At 40.2% G+C, this 22,262-nt stretch overlaps 1 protein-coding gene across 1 annotated transcript in view; it reads right to left on the bottom strand.

Moving 5' to 3' along the window:
• cacna1ba (calcium channel, voltage-dependent, N type, alpha 1B subunit, a) overlaps positions 1–22,262 on the bottom strand; it is a 144,133-nt gene that overhangs the window by 10,464 nt on the left and 111,407 nt on the right. The window contains exons 34-48 of the mRNA XM_051075122.1: positions 21,930–21,935; positions 17,987–18,103; positions 17,702–17,767; positions 17,500–17,591; positions 14,413–14,563; positions 13,657–13,784; positions 12,084–12,180; positions 10,155–10,260; positions 9,477–9,584; positions 8,757–8,869; positions 8,035–8,216; positions 3,583–3,718; positions 3,246–3,365; positions 1,124–1,162; positions 12–252 (exon numbers count right to left, since the gene is read on the bottom strand). Of these exons, the coding sequence (XP_050931079.1) occupies positions 12–252; positions 1,124–1,162; positions 3,246–3,365; positions 3,583–3,718; positions 8,035–8,216; positions 8,757–8,869; positions 9,477–9,584; positions 10,155–10,260; positions 12,084–12,180; positions 13,657–13,784; positions 14,413–14,563; positions 17,500–17,591; positions 17,702–17,767; positions 17,987–18,103; positions 21,930–21,935 (1,702 nt within the window). The remainder of the gene's footprint in view (positions 1–11; positions 253–1,123; positions 1,163–3,245; positions 3,366–3,582; positions 3,719–8,034; positions 8,217–8,756; positions 8,870–9,476; positions 9,585–10,154; positions 10,261–12,083; positions 12,181–13,656; positions 13,785–14,412; positions 14,564–17,499; positions 17,592–17,701; positions 17,768–17,986; positions 18,104–21,929; positions 21,936–22,262) is intronic.

Genomic DNA, 22,262 nt, shown 5'->3' with positions numbered 1-22,262 from the left:
TGCTGACTAACCAGCAGAGCCTGGAGGTTGTCCACCTAGAGGTGTATCCAACGACCTCTGCCTCTTTTCTCTGTCTCTGTCTCTGTCTTTATCTCTGTCTCTGCGGTGGTGGCAGCGGTGATGGTGGTGATGGTGGTGGGGTCGCTCCTGGCTGGGTTTCTCCAGGGTATATTCCCTCAGGTTGACCACGTGGGGTCGTTGTGGAGCTACAGTGGAGGCTGAGCGCTTCATAGGGCTGGCATCAGGGACAGACTGAGGAGGGAGGGAGAGAGACAGACATAAGTACTTGTCATTTTCATGTAGCTTAGGTTCACACTATGACTACACCTGATTCTTGCAAATGTTCATTAAATTTCCTGTTTATTTACTCACTTGTTGTATGCACTGGGACCCTCCAGTAATCAGAGTCTAACTGTTTTTACTCACACAGATGGTATGTTTACACATTAAAACATGACAATGCTGCACAAATGTGGAACAAATAACTAGAAACTATGCTGATAACCTACTTGTTTACCGTGGCTTTTCATCTGATCCCATTCCTTGTTTCATTCATTCATTGAAATCATCTGAACTTGTCATGCCACAGCAAAGGGACTGAAAAAGCTTTTGTCAGCTTCATATAAAGACTACAGCAGTGGGAACACCTGGCCAGCATGTACCTGCTGTCCTGTATCATTGTACCCTAAACTGTATGAATGATGACAGCAGATGGAAATACACTGCCTACAAACATACTGTGTTGACTGATTTAAACATAGGTAAATTTCTTTTATACACTCTGTATACAAAGTATACTATGTAATGACATATACTGGTAAGAACAAATTCAGTTAAAAATGTTTTCTCTGATAGTAGCAGAAAAGCTGGAAGTTTGCAAATGCTACACAGAAGGTCTTTAAGGTATGGGGCCATACACATATCAGGCTCATTATCCAGAATAACACTGCATCTAGTTGTAAGGTGATGTTACCCCATGTGAATCCATGTCCGTTACAATGACAGTGTATTTGGATTTGATCTTACCTGTGGATGTAAGAGTTCACCCTGTTAGACCAGATAAATACACACAATGTCAAACCACAAACAAGTATATACAAGTTGTGTGACAGCATGTACGTACAGCTAGATGGATCCCTGGAGAGTGGCGTGAGTGGCCCCACTGTTTTGCAGGAGAGAAATGGAAAGAACACCAGAGAAAGAGATGAGGAATATTAAGCAAGATCGGTAGCAGCTACAGGTTGTGGTGATAACAGTGATCAAATCTTTTACTGAAAGCCATCTGGTACAATTCTTTGTATTAACCTCTTTATCTGAACCTCTATATAAAGCCCTTTTGTTGAAAAATGTCTTGATCCTGTTGAAAACTGATTGTCTGTAGGTATTTAGGACAGAGACGGTAGTGGTAAGTATTGCTGCTGGTGCCAAAGGCAGAAATTTTCAGATCTTACACACAGTGGCTTTAAGTCTAAGCAGCACATTCATTATTTTAAATACTTTCTGGAATTATGGGCCTGTATTTAAAATTTTGTAAAAGAAAGCAAAAAGTAGCAGTAGCAGTAAAAGCAGCAGCAAAATGTACTTCACTAGCAATAGTAAATGTACTGTGGATGTATTGTGTGAGAGTCTTACATTACTGATATTTAAAAAGTAAATAAACAAGCAAGATACTGCTATGTTGAAGTTGTTGGAAATTGGTCACATAAACTCAAAATATGCATCATATTTTCTGATTACTTGCATCTAGCATGTAAAATGTGCAAAGTAACTACATGTCATAGAGTAAAAATAATTTGAATGGATTACCTAGAAACACTGTACCTTCACACTGTGTTGTTTGAAAGGTGATGAAACTGCTAAATCAGATTCTAATGTCCAATACCACCTGGGGTAAAGGAAATGTATGAGGACTTTGCTTTTTGTGAGACTTCACTTTGACCAGACTGACTGAAAGACTGAGGTTTCCAATGTCACCACAGCACAAAGAAGGATCTTAAAGAGCAGAGCAGGCCTTAAAAGACATCATCTCCTGATCCTAGCAAAGCTGAGCTCAAATTCAGCAAAAGAAAAGCAATAGCAACAGTGACAGGTAAACTACTGCAACTGAGGACTGGAGGGCCCAAGGTTGCATAGTACAGTTCCCATCATACTCCAGCAGTAGTAGGCAGTTTCCAAAAGGCCAGTATTGAATTTAACTGGCTAAAGGATTTCCTGCCCTCTGTTCCAAAATGTGATAAAAATAAGACAGCAAGTCAACAAGGCAACCTCCGGCTTCTGTTCTTTACATCCATTCATTATTACTCCAGATTCTTTCAATTCTGCAGTAACCAAATTACTGCCTTCCTTTCTCATGTATCTTGGGCCCAAAGGTATTTGGAGCCACTACCATCTTTTCTGTTGGCAGCAAGAGAAAAAACAATACTGAACAAATAGCTGGCAGCCTGCTAGGATTACTGTACAACACAGATTACTGTAGACTTCTCCTCTGCAGTGAAAGTAAGATCAACAACCATTATTCCAAATGGGTTGTGAAAGGAATGCACTTTAAATGCACAAATCGATCAATATCAACATCATTCAGGAAATGAGGAGCTTATTATATTTCTAGGATCTAGTGAAAGGTTTTTTCAGCCTTAACCAGATGAATAGTCCAAGCTCCTCCATGCTTTTTCAGCAGAAATTTCCTATCTGATGGTTCACTACACTATTACACCCCCCCCCCCCCCCCCCCCCCCCAAAAAAAAAAGCAAAATAAAGATATTACAAGTATCACAAGTTGATCCTGAAAGTTGTAGGCGTGGTGCAGTGTTTATTTTGTCAACAAAAACTGTATAGAAAAATTTATTTCTATATTTTTATGACAACCCTTTTTCTAGACAAAATGAGATGAAAAAACACTATGAGGAAATGTATTACAGTTTCTTCAGTACAAATGAAAGGACAAATGAACTAATTACTGTTACTCTTTTAATGCAGCCTTATTCAGTGACCTGCATGTATCTGTGGAATCATACATTTTTACAGGGGCTTCAGAAAGTATTCTGACACCTTCACTTTTTGCACTCTTAATTGTATTCTATATTCTATTGTAAATTGATCAAACTGCCATTTGCCCACCCACCTACACTCAGTAACTCATAATGACAAAGTGAAAACACGTGGTTAGAAGTTTTTATAAAATCATCAAACTGAAACTATATTTCAATATTACATTGAAATGACTATAATGTGACTAAAAATAATACCTGCAGCTCAGCATTTAGTCGAGGCATAGAAGCAGCTCTGCCCTGGTTCTCTAGACCGGTACCAGGGACTGGGATTGTGCTGCTGGCGCTGGTCTCTATCTTCCTCAGCTCCACTGACTCCTGGACATACACACACACACACACACAAACACATGCCCTTTAGCATTATTGTTTTGTGGGGGTGGGGTAAACTAACTGTTCTCCATCTCCTCTTCAGCTGATGTTATACCATACTCAAATTAAAGCCACAGGGAAAAACTAAAGGCCAGGTAAAAACCATACAACACGATCAGATCATCTGTACAGCTTCACACACACACCACGTGTTGGACAATACCTGAATAATAGCAGTGTCTGGTGTGTCCTCTGATGGGCCTCTGGACATGCTTCTTTTAGTCTTAGCTTGGGGCACCTCCTTGGGTTTCTCCATCACCCAGGAGGATGATGCCTTGATGTTGTGATCATGAGATGGCCTGTGTGTCATATCAGTGACAGCTCAGCATAATAGTAATAATACAGTGCAAATTTTATAGGTAAAAGGTTTACATGTTCACTCTGCAGACCCCCAAATGGAACTTCATTTGATAAGTTGATAAAATCTGATCATTTCCATTCCTAATGATTTAGTGATTTATTGTATGTTAGTTCTGTATCCATCCAGTGTGTGAGCACAGTTTAGTGGTTTGGGTGAAACCTTAAATTACTATACAATAGTTGCACAAGCTATACAGCTATTGTAAAATAACTGATACACACGGTCCTGTGAGTATTATTTTCAAATGAAACGGTGAATTAAAGAGTAAAATCAAGCCCATTTAAAACATTCATTCAAGAACCTCTTCTAGCATGACAGGGCTCTTTTGAGACCATGTTACCTTGTGTATATTGTTACATTACTTGTATATTGTGCATATCTGTGAAGATTTTCAGTCATCCATATCACAAGATATCTAAGTCAAAGGCAAGTGGTCTTTCATTTCTTGAAGATGTTTCACCTCACGTGAAAAACCTTCTCATTTTTGACTGACTGGTGGGGAGTCCCTGGCATTTGCTGGAATAACCACTGACATCACTCATCAGCCACTTACAAAGATGACCTGACATTCCTTCCCTGTGAGTTTAAAGTGTAGCAAACATTGACTGCAGATTGCATTGACATGTCAAGGTGCCTCTGGGGTGCAAGCTCACACTTTTCCTCTGCAGTGAAAGTAGGATTAACAACCGCTATTCCAAATAGGTTGTGAAAGGAATGCACTTTAAATGCACAAATCAATCAATATCAACATCATTCAGGAAATGAGGAGCACTGGGGTGCAAACTCACACTGAAAATGATGAGTGTGCGTGCTTTATACTTATGGCACGTGACACTTACAGTATGTCGTTCTTATGATTTATGTGACTCTGAACACTCTCACATGACTACTAAGAGGCTAAATGATGCACATGTGACTTCAACCACTCTCACTGGTTGTGCTGAAAATCACAGCGCAATTTCTGCATTTACAACATACAGTATGGAACACTGAGTCTTTTTTGATTACACTGTGGGGAATAATAAACTTTATAAAGCACAAGATAAACAATTCAGCCTCAAAAAGTACACAAATGAAACTGAAATAATATGTGTATGAAATAAGACAATTTAGATTAATCTAGTAAACAGGGAGTGATTTCTAACACAAGTACAAACATCCACAAAGAGATTAAAGGCCTGGGACTTCACACCAGTCAGAACTGATGAGGCTTTTCAGATGAGAACTGAAATGTCTTAGAGACTCTAGCAAGTCCAGCTGCCTTTGACTTAACAGCTCTCTATGCATATTATAAAATAAAAACCCTTTCATTTGACAAGGTCTCCATAAGATCAGGATGGTAAATTACCACTAGCTGTTAGTTAAGAGCAGATTGATTTGGACAAGCAGCAACGTTATGCAGAATTTTTTTGCTTAGGTACCTAACCTAACCCTTTTGATATTTTAATATTTTTTCAAGAGAGAAAGTTACCATTTATCTGTTGAGTTTATCCAGGCAGCCAGTCAATGTGCACTGTCATCCCACAGAAAACGCTCTATCTTTCTAAGTCCTGTGGTAATTTACAACTAACTTTTGTCTGTAGGTTTTTGATTTATGTTAGAATTCCTTTAGAAAGATACAATTTGGTCTCAGGGTTAAAATATGATATTTGTTACTGCCAGTTTTCTAATGGTGAAGCTGAACACCTAATACATACATGTTTTATTTGAGAGCGACACTGCTGTGTCTGTGGAGCTCAGGTTTTTTTTTTAATATGTACAGATACATCACTACATTTCAGTAAAAGTCTATAAATGGAGGCAGTGCAGCCTATATCAAATTCTGCTTAATTTTTTAATATACATCACAGACTTGATAACAGGTGTATTGTAGCATGTTTCCTCTAATTCTTTCACTCTTGTATGTGTTTTGATATTTGAAGCATTTCTGTCTTTGGCACACCATTCCCTTATTGTTTGTGTTTTCTCTCTTGAGTATGAGTCAGTCCTTTGGGGCCACTGTACCTTTATGCTAAAGATTATCATTGATAGTAAGGAAGGTTTTGGTAGATCACAGAATATAAATCTGTTTCGTGTTACTGGAGAAGAGGAGACTTTTGAGCCTTCATTCATCACACCCTGCCATCATTGAAAACATGTTGGACAAAACACAAGTACACTGTGAGGACAATCAATGTAGTAGACCTGACACACTGCAACAGTTTTCAGGAGCACATTAGCTGCCCTATATGTAGCTAATGAGTCTAAGCACAGCTCAGCAGAGAAGCATATATCTACCTCTAGTACCAAATCATAATTTTAAAATGATCCAGTTCTGGTCTAGATGTGGTAAACTTAAACTTAATTTTCTGTCTCTTTCCATTCCTCCCAATCATGTTAACGTGCTGTTAACTTGGCCTACATTCCTTGAACACCAGGCAGCAGCATTTGTACAGTTGCAGATGTACAGTGGATGCAGTGTACCTTGTCTTTGTTGTCACTCTTGACACAGAAAATGTAAAGTCAGGTTTAAAGGTCTGTGTTGTAAATCCAATTTAAATTTGTCATACTCAAGTGGTATAAACCCAGTATTAGTCTCAGGACCAGATTTGCTGCAGTTTTTACACCAGTTTTTCAGGTGCAAATGTGATGCAAACTACCCCAAACCCATAAACTCAAACAAAGCAGCAGGCTGGAGTGACAGTTTGCTGTCCTTTGTGTGAGAGTTTGCAGGGTGCATCACTCCTCAGTGTGTAGCATTTAAGGGAGGATCATGTAAATAATAGGAAGAAACATACTAATAGAGGGTGATTATGTATTTCACTGGATTTACAGAGGCCATACAGCGGTCAGTTTTGTAGATAATTTCTCTGCCTCTGAAGACCAGGCGTAAACAGTGCAGATGGTATGTATCATAATAGATGTGTATATTGTATCACTAATTAAATAATATATATGCTAAGATAATTTTGTCATAATTCCATGAGTAATATTTTGAGTAACAGTTCAGGTAGAATTGAGTGACAGCCAGTGTTGATCAGTATTTTGGGATCGAGATCACTATGTTATCATTTCTTTTCTGAGCTGGAGATCTCATAAAGATCCCACTGCTTAACTACACTTATGATCTCTCCTTAGTCTGACAGTCTGGAGGTCAGTACTTGGATTAGCAGCTGACCACGCTGTCTTATGAAATCTGTCTCTTTATACACACAGACTATGACCCCAATGTAAATCTAGCCCTCAGTCTTTATCTTTACACCAATCAGCCATAACATTATGACCACTGGTGGATGAAGTAAACAACATCGATCATCTTGTTCTAACACAATGTTCTGCTGAGGAACCTTTGGTCCTGACATTTATTTAGATGTTACTTTGTCACGTACCACCCACCACAAAACCTGTCTCTAGGAACATGACAAAGAGCCCAAGGTGTTGACCTGGCTTCCAGACTCCCCAGATCCCAATCTGACCCAGCATCTGTGGGATGATCCAGAACAAGTTATCCATGGAGGCCCCATCCCGCAACCCACAGGACACAAAAGATCTGCTGCCAATGTCCCGGTGCCAGACACTACAGGAGAGCTTCAATTCAATTCAATTCAATTCAATTCAATTCAATTCAATTCAATTCAATTTTATTTATATAGCACCATATCACAACAAAAGTCATCTCAAGGCACTTTTCATATAGAGCAGGTCTAGACCGTACTCTTTAAAATAGGAATTCAGAGATCCCATGTCTAAGCCCCAACAGGTCAGATCTGTTTTGCCAGTATGAGGGGGACCTATGAAATATTAGGCAGGTCCCACAGTTACTGAATCAGATTGGGATCTGGGGAGTTTGGAGCCCAGGTCAACAGCTTTGGCTCTTTGTCATTTTCCTCAAAACTTTTCTGAGCAGTTTTTGTGGTGTGGTGGGAACATTATCCTGCTGGGGGAGGCCCCTGACATTGGGGAGTTTATGACAATATTTAGGTGGGTGGTACATGACAAAGTAACATCCAAATGAATGCCAGGACCAGAGGTTCCTCAGCAGAACATTGTGTTATAACGAGATGATTGATGTTATTTACTTCATAGTGTTATGGCTGGTGTATATGACAAGTCAGAATTTATTTTCCAGTAATGTAGTAATCTACTGTAATCATGATTTTATGTGTTGCTGTGTAAAGCCATACTTGGTTTTTACTCTGCATGTCTTAGATCCAACTATTGTTTTTAGTCTTGATGTGAAACATTAAGCTTTAGTTCCTAAAGTATTTAACTTACAGCGTGCCTCCATTGTTGAGGGAGTTGGAGCTAGGTCTGGTCTGTGGCTGGGACTTGGCATGAGATTTGGGCTGGGGCTGAAGCATGCTGGGAGGCTCCACACTGTTTAACATCATAGGCAGGTCTTTCTCCTGCATGTGAGTCAGAGGCAGCAATGGCTTAAACAGAGCCCCGACCTTGCACTGTGGAGGAGAAATGGATGGCAACATGCTGAAGACATTCAGAGGCAGCAGGCAGAATATTGCTGAACCCATCCACCTGGATATGGAGACTGGGGCCAGAATATTCTTGCAGTCATGCTTTTATGTTGAACATCTGTGTGCATCTGTTGTTGTTGTGCAGTGTTTGTGTATGCTGAAACAAACATACACCTGTACAATAGATGTGCAAGGCTGCAAATAGCTACCATCCAACAGCCAAATGTAGATCCATCTTTGGCTGTGTCTTGTAAGTGTATATTTAATACAAGCTATTTTAATAGGTAATCAATCACTGGGTGCTTTTACAATTGGGAGAGCAGTTGATTGATTTTGTAATCTACCACTGAATCTCTGGTGGATACGAAAGCATCTTCATTGCATGTGTGTATACATGCAGGCATACAATTGAAGGGTGTATCAGTGTGTGCAAGCATAGTATCTGTGGGCGCATGCATACAGGTTTGCACTACTGCATCCAGTGTGGTTGTGCATCAGTGCATGTGTGCAGTGTGGATGTTGTACCTGGGAGCCTGATGTGTTCTGTTGCTGCTGCTGCAGCCTCCTTGCTCGATTCTGTTTGTAGTAGTCGAAAATCATCAGGGCTGCATAAACCTTCCCTACTGTCAGTTCATTGGCTGAGGAGGTGAGAAGGGAAAAAATTATGTGAGGAGGGTGGACAGTACAGAAAAAGAGGAGGGAAAGGAGACCAAATTCTGCTGACTCATTCAACTCTCCTTGATTCATCTCTATTTAGCTGCTTGTCTCCCTAATGGTTTAAAGAAAATATACTTCCTATTGTGGATGATTTGATTAGTTCACAGCAGGTAATTAAAATAGATTTTTTAACAAAAGATGCATCATGACAGAACTGACTGAAAATGCAGAGCTCACAATTGCACAGTAAGTTATGTCTTTTGCACACTCTTTTCCCAACATGAAGTGTCCTAGTAAGGTGTTGGGCCACAATGATCCTCAAGAACAGCTTCAATATGGGTTTGCTTAAGTCTCTGGAGGGATGGGACTCCATTCTTCCCTCATTTGATGTTTTGATAACAGTGGTGGAGAGCTCTGTCTAACACATCAGCCCAATATCTCCCATAGGTGTTCAAATGGATTGAGATTGGACCATTAGTTGGGCATAAGGGGTCACTGGGGTCTTGTCATCCTGTTTCTCCACTCATTCTTCATGTTTTTCCTTATTTGTCACCAAGAAAGTTCAAAATGTAGGTAGGAAATGCTTACGTTTATGTGGTGTCACCAACAGGTCCATGGTCTTTTGTGAAAGGCTGGGCCACACTGTGGACAACTCCTTCTTTAACTCGGCGTCAGATAATCGCTGGGCTACCATACCTAAAAATCCACGCAGAGAGACAGACTTTTAACTTCCTTGTAAACCAACTGCCAGTCACAAGCACAATATACAGTGCAATGTTTTGAATAAAAAGGGGAAAAAGAGAGAGAGAAACATCTTCCAACTGGCTCAATTGAGATTTATGACTCAAAGCAAGAAAAGTTGTAAAGGAATTATCCTGACACAAGGCACAAAGATAAATCCTCATTAAAAGTACAGATACATGCAGTGAAGCCAGAAGGATTACGAAAACAATATTAAACCAATTAGCCTCTGACTTAGGGAAGGCCAGGGAAGAATCCATTAAAATCTGTTAAAGTCTGGCAAAATTTTGTGCCCACGCAGCCACAGGGAAAACATGCAAACTCCACACAGAAAAACCCTGGGATCAAACCCAGAACCTTCTTGTGACAGTGCTAACCACTCCACCACCGTGTCGCCCCACTAAAGCCTTCAATTCAATTCAACTGTTAAGATGTAAAACCAGAGTATTCCTTTACATTAGTCTTTATGTCTCATTTGCTAATATCTTCTATTGTAATTGTGTAATTGTGTTGTGTTTCTCTGACCTGAGGCCAGTTTGATCTCCAGGGCGGTGCGAATCAGGGCCATCAGGGTGGAAGTGAAGTGGACGGTGTTGTCATCAGCAATGGGCATGTTCATTTTGACAAGACGCTGAGAAGAGGAGACAAGTGACAGATCACACAGAGAGACATCACAAAGTGATAGCAAACAGCCCAATAAAACATACAACCCACTCAGAGAAATCAATCTGTGTGCTGCTGTAATCAAATACCCTCCATGGATTCATTCTCTTAGCATAAAGGTGCTTTGTTAAATTTTGTTAAATGTTTTAGTTTGGCCATATTAGTAAAAAAAAAATTGTAACTCAGTTCAGCACACAAAAAGCATTCTCTATAAGTATGTACAGAGGAGACAAACTAGACATTCACATTCACTGCTATTGGCTACAGTATGCACTACGCTGCAAGTCAAAGTGCACTGGTGCAAGACTGACATTGACTGAAAAAAAGGTGACAGAAGGCATGTAACGCATAACCATGAAGGTGCCACGGCAGTCGCAGGAGCTCGACTCTGTGGTTGCCATCCTAACAATCATCAACTTGAGGTTGAGGAGGTTCAGTATGCTCTGCAAGTATAATGGCAGCTAGCAATAAAAAGTGTCCATTCCACCAAGCTTGAGCAGCCTTAGCAGGAAGACATGGTTCATATAGGACTAATGGCACCACTAGATGCATACAGAATGATGTGGGATTGTTGCTGAAAGAGTTGAGCTCCCCTGAACACAAAGAAGCATTCATATACATGTGCTCTCAGTGGTGGTGCAGAGAGTAAAAAAGATCAGAGTCAGAATGAGACAGAGATGGAGAGCTGACAGGCAAAAACACACACACACACACAAGCATGTTGATTTGAAAGTGATCACACATTTACCCACACATACAGACACATCCACAAATTGTACAACCAATTACAGAGAGTAGGTAATCAGAGAGACAGCAATATTGGAAATTTCAAGTCGCTGTCTAAAACTTCAGAACAGACTACAAAAGTCACATAGAGCTTTATCAGTAAATTATTTTCATGGCATTGTAATGGTGAGACGATAGTGGGAAAAAAAGTGGAAGCCAGAGGAATCCTGGAAAACATATGGCATATGCTCCCATGCATGGAGGGCATCTATTTGTAGCCTTCCTGACTAGCAGGAAAGTCAGTAGAGCACTCTAAGGAGCTAGCCAGTTGGGAAGCTTGCTAGACCTACTGCTGATCTGAGCTGATTAAAATATGACCATGGCTGCATTAACACATGGTTTTCCTGGTTTCTCACTTATCTCAGTCAATATTCAGCAATACATAAATAAATCAGTGACATACAAATATTAAACATACACGCATGTGCGCGCACACATACACTCACACCCACACCCACAAATATTTTCAGCAATGGATAGACTGAGATGAAAGAATGAGAGGGAAAGGGTAGCAAAGACAGAACCACAAAGTGAAACATATACATAGAAAGTATCTCTTCCACAGAAAAGCAACAGAAGCTACACACACACATGCACACCTGCACGCATGCACACACGCATATACACACACACACACACATACACACACACACACACTGCTCCACAAAATAAAACCCCAATTAGGGTGTACCATTCAAAGGAATTAGTGTCATAGGAGCAAGCTCCTCCATAAACATAATTTACTTAATTAACATGGTCTTTTTAGTTAAGCTCTATGTTATTATCATTAGTGATGGGTATTAGCCCACACAAGCAAAAATGCTCAAAGAAACAGTAAAGACAGTAAAGATGAGATAGGGGCTTACACCAAAAATATCAGAGCGCTAGCAAACAAAGTGAAGAAACGAGGGAACACTGCAGAGCACAGACACTGGCTTGAGTTCACGCCAGTGGAAGAAAGGTTGTCGAGCACAGGGAGGAAGGTAGTGGAAGAAGAGGGTCTACCTTGTAGGCGACTCTTGGCGGACATTTCTTTCCCAAACCTAAGGGTGGGGACATGTGGAGCAGCATCTGATACATATCGAGGTACTTGATACGGCCACTTCACAGGGAAGGAATCAAAAATAAACGAAACCCAAACAGAGAAGGATGGGGAGTTAGAGAAGGAGGAGAGGAACAAAGGGAAGAAATAAACAAAATAAGAGAGTGATGGAAAGGAAAAACAGAAATCTGTTGTTAATAGATTTCCTTAAGTGAAATGTAAAGTGGATGCCATCCTTGGCCACTGTCGGGCACGGGGATGCATCACTGTGGAGCTCAGGGTCCCTGAGAGGAAACATGGGATGGTAAAGAGTGAGTTTGGTGGGAGAGGGGAGAGAGGAAAGGAGGATAGGTTGACCCAACACGCAGGATGCTGATGGGAGGGAAGAGAAATGAAGAGCATTGTAACAGGGATGTCTGCCTCAGCATGCTTGCAAACATCCCACTGGTACTTCAACCAGGGTACACAGAGACAAAGGTTTCAATGCCAGCCCAAGCCCTGTTTTGGGGCTTTCACCCATAGACTTTCCTCCAGCAGACATCTTCATTAAAAGATAAAATCATATTCTTCATAAGGCTTTTGATCTGATTCAGCTGTCTTATTCATTTCTTTCAAGACTTTTTCTTTCAGAGTCTTGGAAAGTTTTAAAGACTTTTTCTTTCAATACTTTTTTAAAACTTTTGAGTCCGATAGACATGCAAAGTAAAATATGTCTGTTGTCTTAACATTATACACAGTTGAAAGTGGGCATGGCAGGCGGCATTTTGGGCCAATGCCATGGCTTTGAAAGCTTTGTTTCTACTCCGGCATCATCAACCAAAGCCAGTCAGTTTGGAGGGGCAGGTGCTAGACTAAAGGCAATTTCATTGGTGCACAGCCATTCAGTTAAAAGTTTCTTGGTATAAACGTACACAAAGCACCCTAGTGACGGAAATGTCTGGTATTTGCAAACCTTGTATGCTACCCTATTAGGGCAGTTCTTCCCTAAGCCAAGGGGGGGTGAGATAACGCGTAACAAATTGTACATATCCTTATAGGAAATCCGTCCACTGTGGAAAAGAACAAGCACATAAATAAACAAACATTCAGAACAGCTTAAAATAAAATAATGATCATCAGTGGGCTGACTGCATAGACAATGTATGCATGAGTTACATCAACTTTGTAACATCTAGATTCACCACAGTGCCACAGGTACACCCTTCAACAGATTGTTACAATTTTCAAAATAAGGCATCATGAAGACCTTAAGGCTTTCCTGACAAAATTTGAGACGGATCGGTCAACCTGCTAGCAACAGCATGTCAATGTATAAAATATGCCATTTCCTTTTGCCAGTAGGTGGCGTTATAACTTAATGTGAATATTGGCATGTGGGTGTGTTCAGGCTGGGGCCAGGAGTGAGGCCTGTGTATGAGGCCTCCTTAAGTCACCTCAGTCAAAAATGGGGAAGAGAGGAATAAAGTTACGGTGTCTATTCCATCCATGTTACTTTGTATGATATTCTCTGGGGCCAAGAAGGAGTTTTGAACATACCACGCAGCTGGGTCATACTCGGCCCAAACCCGGATGAACTCATCGAGGTGATGAGGTCCAAGGATGGAAGAGTCTCTGGTTAGGTACTCAAAGTTATCCATGATGACAGCCACAAACAAGTTCAGCATCTGGAACACAGACATGAGGTTGAGTTTACACCTGTGTTCTGCCCTAGTCACACCAGTATTTAAAACAGCACTTGGACATTTTGGAGCGAAATCAATCCATGTCAGTGGCACTAGCATGATGAGGCAAGCCACTTGTGGAGGTGAAGAAAATCCACACAAATTTTTCATATAGCTTCGGTGAACGTTGATGTGCCAGTTGGTATGGGTGATTAACACCACCACCTTGACAGTGCTGACCAGTGATGTAGGCCATAAGCAGCAGTCCTTCAAACAGTATTTAATGTTATAACAATATGGAACTGATATTGTGTATTTTTTGCAACTCATTGTGTGGCAAAGCTCACAGTTTTGTATAAAAAAGCCTTTTCTTTCAAATGCATGTTCGAAAAGTAAACTACACAAAAACTAATAAAAAATGTTTAGCCATTGTACTTGGTTCATCAAATATAAAAATTACACATTTAAAAATATAGTAATGCGCTAAAAATGATTGAACATAAGCCATATCACATTTATTAAACCCCCCAATGAAATGGAGAGTTTTTCCGCAAGGCCAGTGTGACTCGACAGAATAAATTGCAGGTTAGAAGTTACAGTGGCTACAGTGGTGGTGTGTCTCAGTACTGACCAGGAAGGAACAGAGGAAGATAAAGGAGACAAAGTAGAAGTAGGCAAAATCACTGCCACACTCTTTCCCACGGGACCCTGATCGCTCGTCACAGTCTCTGTGACTCAAACATGATAACATGATCTCGTGCCAGGCCTCACCAGTTGCACTCCTGATACACATAAAAACACAGACAGAGAAACACATAAAAGATGTAAAGGACTGACAGCATTTTACATGTCTGGACTTCAGCTTCAACAGTATTAGACAAGAAAGCTAGTGAAATGATAAATAAGTGAAATGGGTGATGTTACATTAATGCGTCTTGCAGAAAAAGTGAGATAACATAGATTCAAGAGAAGTTGAATTTAAAATGTGCAAAGGTGTTCTTGAAGCTAAAGTGATTTGGTTGGCAGACCTTGCTTTACAACATTAAATATTCATGATTAAATGTGTGGGTGTGGTTTGATCAGATTTGATTGACAGAAGTCTGGAACTATAAGCAGCAGATCAGGAACTGCTATCAGCCACAAACACACAAAAAAGAAAATCTCTCATGTCAAATAATTAAACTAAGAATATATAAAATAGACAGAGATAGAAAATAGATTTTCACAGCCATGGTGTTTTACAAATTAAATTAAAGAAAGTCAAAATAATGTCTGAATCAGCCTAAAACCAAGTAATGGTGTTGGCCACTGTGTGTGAAATCTGCCATCACTTGGATTTCAGAGCTTTGGTAGATTCGGTAAGTGCATCTATATATATGGTCAACAATTACAAAAACATATGTTTCAATATCAAATTTGGTCAAAGACAGAAGTTACAGTCTCCCCTTGTATACAACCATCTGTTGTCACACGCTTGAGGTTTTATGCTTAGGTCATGTGATGACAACTGAGCTATTGCAAATTCCATACACTGAGGGAAAGTCTAAGAAAAAGTGCAAAAGTTCTGCCAAAGATAGTAAATAAACCTTGAGTTCAACTCTTTTGTCACACAACTATTTCCAGGGTCAAAAATGGACTCTGAAAGAGAATGATGGAGGATGCTGAGGATAAAACCTTACAAGATATCACATCATGGGAAGCACCATTTGGCATGACCAATCATGGAAGCTCCACTCCCACCACGTCTGTCAGGGGACAGACCAATCACCTGAGCTGCATGATCTAGCACGTCCCCCTTATAAACAGCTGCATCCCTACGTGGCATCATTCTCACTTTCTTCCCCATGAAGTTCACTTTCAACTTTCGACTCTGAATGTCAATTCAACTGTTCACCAAGACAGCCATCAGGGTAGTCTCCAAATGTGGATATTTGGCATTAGGATTAGAAGGCTGTATTTGCATCTTTTTGTCAAGATAAGTTGTGGTTATCGCTTTGTGGCAGACCTGCACCTGCTCTCACAGTTCATCGGCTCACAGGCTAACACGTCATGGTGTGCTTGCATGGGAGTGTGGCTAGCCAAAGCCATCCTTTTTCTCCACCTCGCAAATGGTGAATTACTTCACTGCCTCCACATACCACAAAGTGTATGTCAGCAGCCCAATCCATTAAAAATCTAAAAGTGGTGACTGTGCTAAAAGCTTATCAGGCTCAGCAGTGAGCACTCAGAGAGATTCCTGCTCTGAACCTCTCTGGGACAGATCAGCACCTTCCTCCTCCTCAGAAGAGAGGAGGGGGAAAATTTTGACCATGTTCCAGTCAGTGCTGTGTAACAGCTCACCATGTTCATCCTGTTAACATTTGTGGAGAGACACACGTGCCCACCAGTTCATTTACCCATCCACAGCGCCCTAAAGAGTCAGTTCAGAGGGAGGAGCAAATATGTTGTGGTTTTTCATAAAATAGACAACTGTTGTAGCCAGGTTCAGCCTAAGGCCAAGGGTGTAATAATTCAAAATCAAAGAGTGCCAGGCAGGCTGTTGCCTCAGGAAGCCACAAATGGGGCTACAAGGTCTGTGAAGAACAATCTAAGTTTTTCCAGAGACAAAAATTAATCTGAGATTCTACTCCCTTTATTTCTTGATCCCAAAGAAGGGAGGTGTGTTTTTTCTTCCTTTCTGAGATTTACATTTCCTCAATTCTCACCTCCAAAAGTACAAATACAGAATCCTCACATACAATGTTCTGTTCCACTCTATTCAGCAAGGGCACTGGTTCACATGTGCAAACAGTGGGTCTCAGAGAGATGGCATATTTAGACATTTTTCAGCAAGGTGGAAGCACAGAGAGACACCAATTGATAGCGCAGGTCTCCCTCCCTCCGCGCTGTCTGACTGGTTCGGGCTTCAGTGTCAATCATGCCAAGTGTGTGCTGTTTCCCACTCAGATCGAAATGAATTCTGTTTTGTTTCAAGTATTTCTGTAACAAGATCAGGTCGAAAAAATTCACCAGCAACTTGCTCTGTTTCGGAGGGCTAACTCTGTGTTGCCCTCCTCACCTGTATGTACAACATAAGGCATCAGTCAAATCGTAAGGATTTACTCAGAATGTCTGCTGGTGCTTCATCATTAGAGAGACCCAAATGTGTTCATTGCATCTGGGAATGGTGATAATGAGAAAAAACTTTCATAATGGATGTCTCGTTGACAGGATGGGGGGCTGTATGTGGAGGGAAAACCTTGAATGGCACTTGGCCCCAGCCAAGGGGCTCCAGTGACTCTGACTTCACATATAAATTACCTGGAGTTGTTTGACAGCAAACATTTTTTGTCTATTTCTGAGGAATTGTCATGTTTTGGTCAAAATGGACAATATGACAGTGGTGTCACATATAAATTGACAGTGAGGCACTTGTTCTGTACCACTGCGCAGACTGGCCCACAAACTGATAGTGTGGAGCAATGTGCTTCTGTTGTTGTTGTCTGTGGTACACATTCTGTATTTTTTGAACACACAGATCAGGCTGAATTTGAATGAGTGGGATTTGCCTCTGAGGGTAATGGAAAATATTCAGAGGCAGTGTATGATGGCAAGTGATGTGTATTTTAGAAAAGCTGGGCACATTATTTCTCTCAGTGCTTCCGGAGGTATTATGCTCCCTGTAGAATTTACTGGACAACTGTGAGGCCTTTTTCACAATAAAGCCAATCCCTTATACCTGAACAGCAGCATGAGAGCCTGGAGGAACGTGCGGAAGTTGTTGTGGTGATTGATAGCTGTGTCCTCATTCAGTTCAATGTTGCCAAACACCTACAGCAAAGAGACAGACAATTTTACACATTTAGGCCACAGCATTTTAACGGTGAACCCTTGTATGAATATCATGGCCTCTGTGACTACAGCAGATTGGTATCACGCACCTGCATCCCAATGATGGCATAAATGAAGAACAGCATTGCAATCAGCAGGCAGACATAAGGCAGGGCCTAAAGCGAACAATGGGAAACAAAAAACACTTAATTATTAATATCAACTCAAAATTGTTCCAGCCAGGATGTTTGAATTAGTGTGTGCAGTGAGCTACTGTATGAGTTTGTTTTGAGTGTATGAAAATAAACTAGCCTGTGTGCATGTGAATGTGGTTGCTAATATATATGCAGTATGTGTGTGCACATCAATGAACATCTGATAATGTGTGTGAGCACCTTGAAGGACTGGACGAAGGTCCACAGCAGGATGCGGATGGTGTAGCCCTGCCTCAGCAGCTTGATGAGCCGAGCAGCTCTGAACAGCCTCAGGAAGCTCAGATTCAGCAGTCTATCCTGTTAGACACAGACAGGACATCAAACAATCACCAAACAAATACCCTATCCTAACAAACACTCACTGATAAACACAACCTAATCAGGGATTAAATTTGTTAGTTTAAAGTCATTTCAGATGGTTAGAGATTATCAGATGATGACATGCTTTTCTTTAACATACATGCTTTGAGCAAAAACATTTCCAGGTAGGGCCGAGGTACAAGTACAGATGCATTGAAGATCCAATCATCAAACTCCAGCTGAACGTGGTCATATCAGAAACAAAGTGGAACTTAACACAGTGTTTAGTTGATGTTTTTTGTTTAAGGATTTGTAAATTCAGTGAGAGGCATTCTCAATCTCAACCTGTGTGAATGCAACAAAGTACACTGCTGTTATATTCGAACTGATATAGTACATATATCTGTAGCAAAAATGCCTAGGTGCACTCAGTTCTCAATTTCTTAAGGCTATTTTGAAATAATACTGGTTGTGCTTGACATGTACACTGAATGAGTTTTTGGCTGCAAAGACATCACTTCTTAAAAAATAAATCAATGCAATGGGGGACAAAATCTGCAGTGTTTCCCTTTCGGAACCAAAAAATAACAATTTTCATCACAAAAAGTTTGGAAACCAATCATTTTATTTATGTTATTTACCTAATATATGTGCACTTGTGTCATTACCCTGATTACAAGCACTGACAATATGTATTTGTCACTGAGAACACACTGACCTAAAAAAAACACAGGAACCATTACAACATGTATCACTTCTGTCTTTGAAGAAGAAAAGAAAGGAACAGAAAGAGGATGTAATTCGCTGATTGCATAGAGTAATTCAAAGTGCATAAAATAAACTAAAGTAATCACAGTAGTGCAATACAAAACTATACATATTTACTGCACATACAGTACAGTACAGATGTCTACAGATACTGAAATATAATAGAACCATTCAACTCTCTTCTCTTCAGCAATACACTTGGGAATTAGTCTTTTTGAAGCCTGATCCATCAGTGGCAATCAGATAGTGCATGTCCAGGCATTCACTGTATCTGAGAGAGACATCTGATCATGTGGCCGACTCTGCCAGATTCTGGATCTTTCCCCTCCCCGGACTCCTTATTCCTCTCCCGCTGTACTACCAGTCCTCCAGCTCCAGGATCTTCCCCCCTGCCCATTTAAATCCCTGCCACTTCTGGTGTCCTGCTGTTTGGGTTCAGTAGTCTACTCAATCCCCAACAAGAGGAATATGGTGAAATGCCATATCACCCCATTTGACCACAAAACACTAGATTCAGCCTGAATGTATTTTGTGTCGAAGCAATAAAAAGTGATCTACAGTTTGACTACTGTTATGCTGGATGTGTGAAGAGAGTATTCCTTACATTCTGTATCGCCACTCCTTTATTACTAGTGTTAGCAACTATTTTTTCTTTTGTCTGATCAATTATTCACCTTTCTTATGTTTAAGATTTGTGATTTATTTGCTAACACTTGACCAATGTTTGGATTCATTCATTCTTTCATTCTTTCAGTATTAACATCATCAAGTTCCATATCTTGTCTTGTATAATGTTACTGAATATAATGGAAGGTGAATATGCGACTTGTGCATGTGAACTCTGAATGAAATAATTTAGTTTAATGAGAAAATCATTTCAACTAAGACAGAGACCATGTTACCGTGCCTTCAAATGTGACATCATTTCCCAGGGGTAAAACTGTCATGCACCTGAATTTCTGGTGCCCACCATGCACTTTATCTATGTAGCCTTACCTCGTGTCTTTGTCCTGCCTGCCAACACATGCCCTTCAAGTATTTTTGTCTTTTGACTATACGTGCATCTTAAATCCAAGTAATGATCCTATGTTTTTGCCCTAAGGATTTTTGTGTCATTTAGCCAATGTCAATTTTTTCTGAAGTTATTCAGCCAAAGTTCAATACAGTGATTAGTGCGCTTATTGTGTCATCAAAATGCATGAAAACCATGCAGGCTGCACCAAAGAACTGCCTAACCAAGCGCTCAATGGAGTACCAAAGGACAGTCTTTGACATCCAGAGGCTGAACAGCTGAGACACACCGGTAGAACTGTGTGGCAGATTTGGCCCAAAGTCCATTGGAAGAAAGTCACTGGCCTAATCCAATACTGATGCAGATCACAGTGCTGGGTACCCAGCCATACCGTCTAAAGTTAGGAGGACAGCTTAAATAGGCCAAACAAAATAAATAAATTTCATCTGTAAATCTCATTCATCGACATCCCAGGGTTTGGTAAAAATATGATTATACAGTCATAACCTTGAACCTATTTGCTTCCACTACATCACCTTCCTCAGCTATTAGTTAATCACGTTAAATTGATCATCTTTACTTCTTTGTGTAGCCAGGTGGGAAGCTGTGACTATAATCACCCATGCCACCAGATGACACTGTTTTTCCATTTGGATAACCACCTGTGGGCTCAATGTTTTGGGGAACAGTCTTGAGAGAGACCCGGAAGAGAGACGCCATCTTGCTTTACCACGACACGGACATGCAGTGTTGTTTTCCGGACATCATGGACTGTTTTTGAAGGTAAATATGTTGTAAAATGCAGCTGGTGGTCTGAAATATCAAGCGATGTAAAGTGATGTAAAGTAATTTGTTACCGCATTTTGTGAACTGTTGCACACTGACATGTTTGTATTTGTTGAATGTTAATAGATCTGCAGACCATGTTGAAGTCAGAGATAATGGCGTAGTGCCCTGTCACCACTTTGTTTTGTGCTCCTGGACAGATGCACACGTTAGTACATGCAAGTTCCACACATTTATTGTAACATTTTAAGACATCTGAATGTAAAGTGGTTAACTGTGAATTTGTGGGCTGTTTGTGTTACAGGGATGAGCCGTTAGATATATATTTTTTTGCCCTTCTAAGTACTAGCCTACATGTTCAGAGATATTTTTTTACTCTTTTGTACTAACAGACTGACGTCTACAGTCTTTTGAAGTTGGTGTTTTTGCACTAGACGTTTATGCTTATTGAGGCAGACAAGATAAGTCTTGAGAAAGTCTTGCAGATAAGTTTCAGTGTGCAGAGGGGAGTCCTCCACTGGTACTAATTTCGTTTTGTTTCTGCAAGTACTATACAGCAGAAAGTCTTCTGCAAAGCTTTATTTTTTATTTCCTATTTTATTTATTTTATTACATTTTAATTGAACACCAATTTTTCTGTTCAGAATAAAGACCCCCAAAACAGATTTCTGTCTCCTGTGCCGTTAAGTTTCGCCAGGCTATATTTGTTTTTCTATTTTATCAATTATTTGCAGTTAGTAGACCATAGTTTAAATCAGATCTATATCTAGACCCAGTCATTGTCTTTGCAATGGAGAACAGGATCCCTTAAATCAAAAGTTACGACTTCAGATATTATACTGATTGAATTCACAGTTAATATTAATATTAAAATTAATATTATAATATTCAATTATGAAAAGATGTCTGTCCAAAAGGAGTGCTTCCCCTTCCCCTACAGGTGCTTGCTTGATTCTCTAACTTATTTGTGCATGTTTACTACACGACTTTTATATAAACGTGACTGAGGAACTTCAGACACGAGACCAACATTGGATTGCCATCACATTTTCTGTATGTAACAAGGGACATGTTTGAAAGGGACAACAGTCAGGACTACAGTCTGGGCTTCTGTCACATGACATTATTTTTAGTTCCTCTTTCATAAGCCCCCCAACTTTACATAATATAGTAACAAATTTCTGGAGTAACATTTTCTATATCAAATAAAACACTATGCAAGCTAAGAGCAGAGAATGGCAACAGAATATCACTCACCGTAGTCTAGTGATGTTTGGGAACCAGGGCAAGGCAACACCAGTGATGACAATCAACAAGATGAAAATGTAAAGGAACAGAGAGACAAAGACAGAAAGATACAGAGACAGAAAGAGACAGAGAGAGAGAAAGAGTAGATTGTTTGAGTAGGGACAGCAGCATGGAAGAGGGATGAGTAAGAAACAAGAAAACATGAACTGTCATATTGCACAACATAAACTGATACAAGTCAACAAATACACACATGTAGTCAGTCAAAGGCTACTTCACAGTGTGCACATGTACGCAGTCTGAAATTAATTGAGAAACTGTAAAACTAAAAATAAAAATAAA

The sequence above is a fragment of the Lates calcarifer genome, linkage group LG13 (assembly GCF_001640805.2).
Source record: "Lates calcarifer isolate ASB-BC8 linkage group LG13, TLL_Latcal_v3, whole genome shotgun sequence".
Lineage (NCBI taxonomy): Eukaryota > Metazoa > Chordata > Actinopteri > Centropomidae > Lates > Lates calcarifer.
The sequence above is the reverse complement of the archived record's forward strand: the minus strand, read 5'-3'. Positions and strand labels throughout refer to the sequence as shown.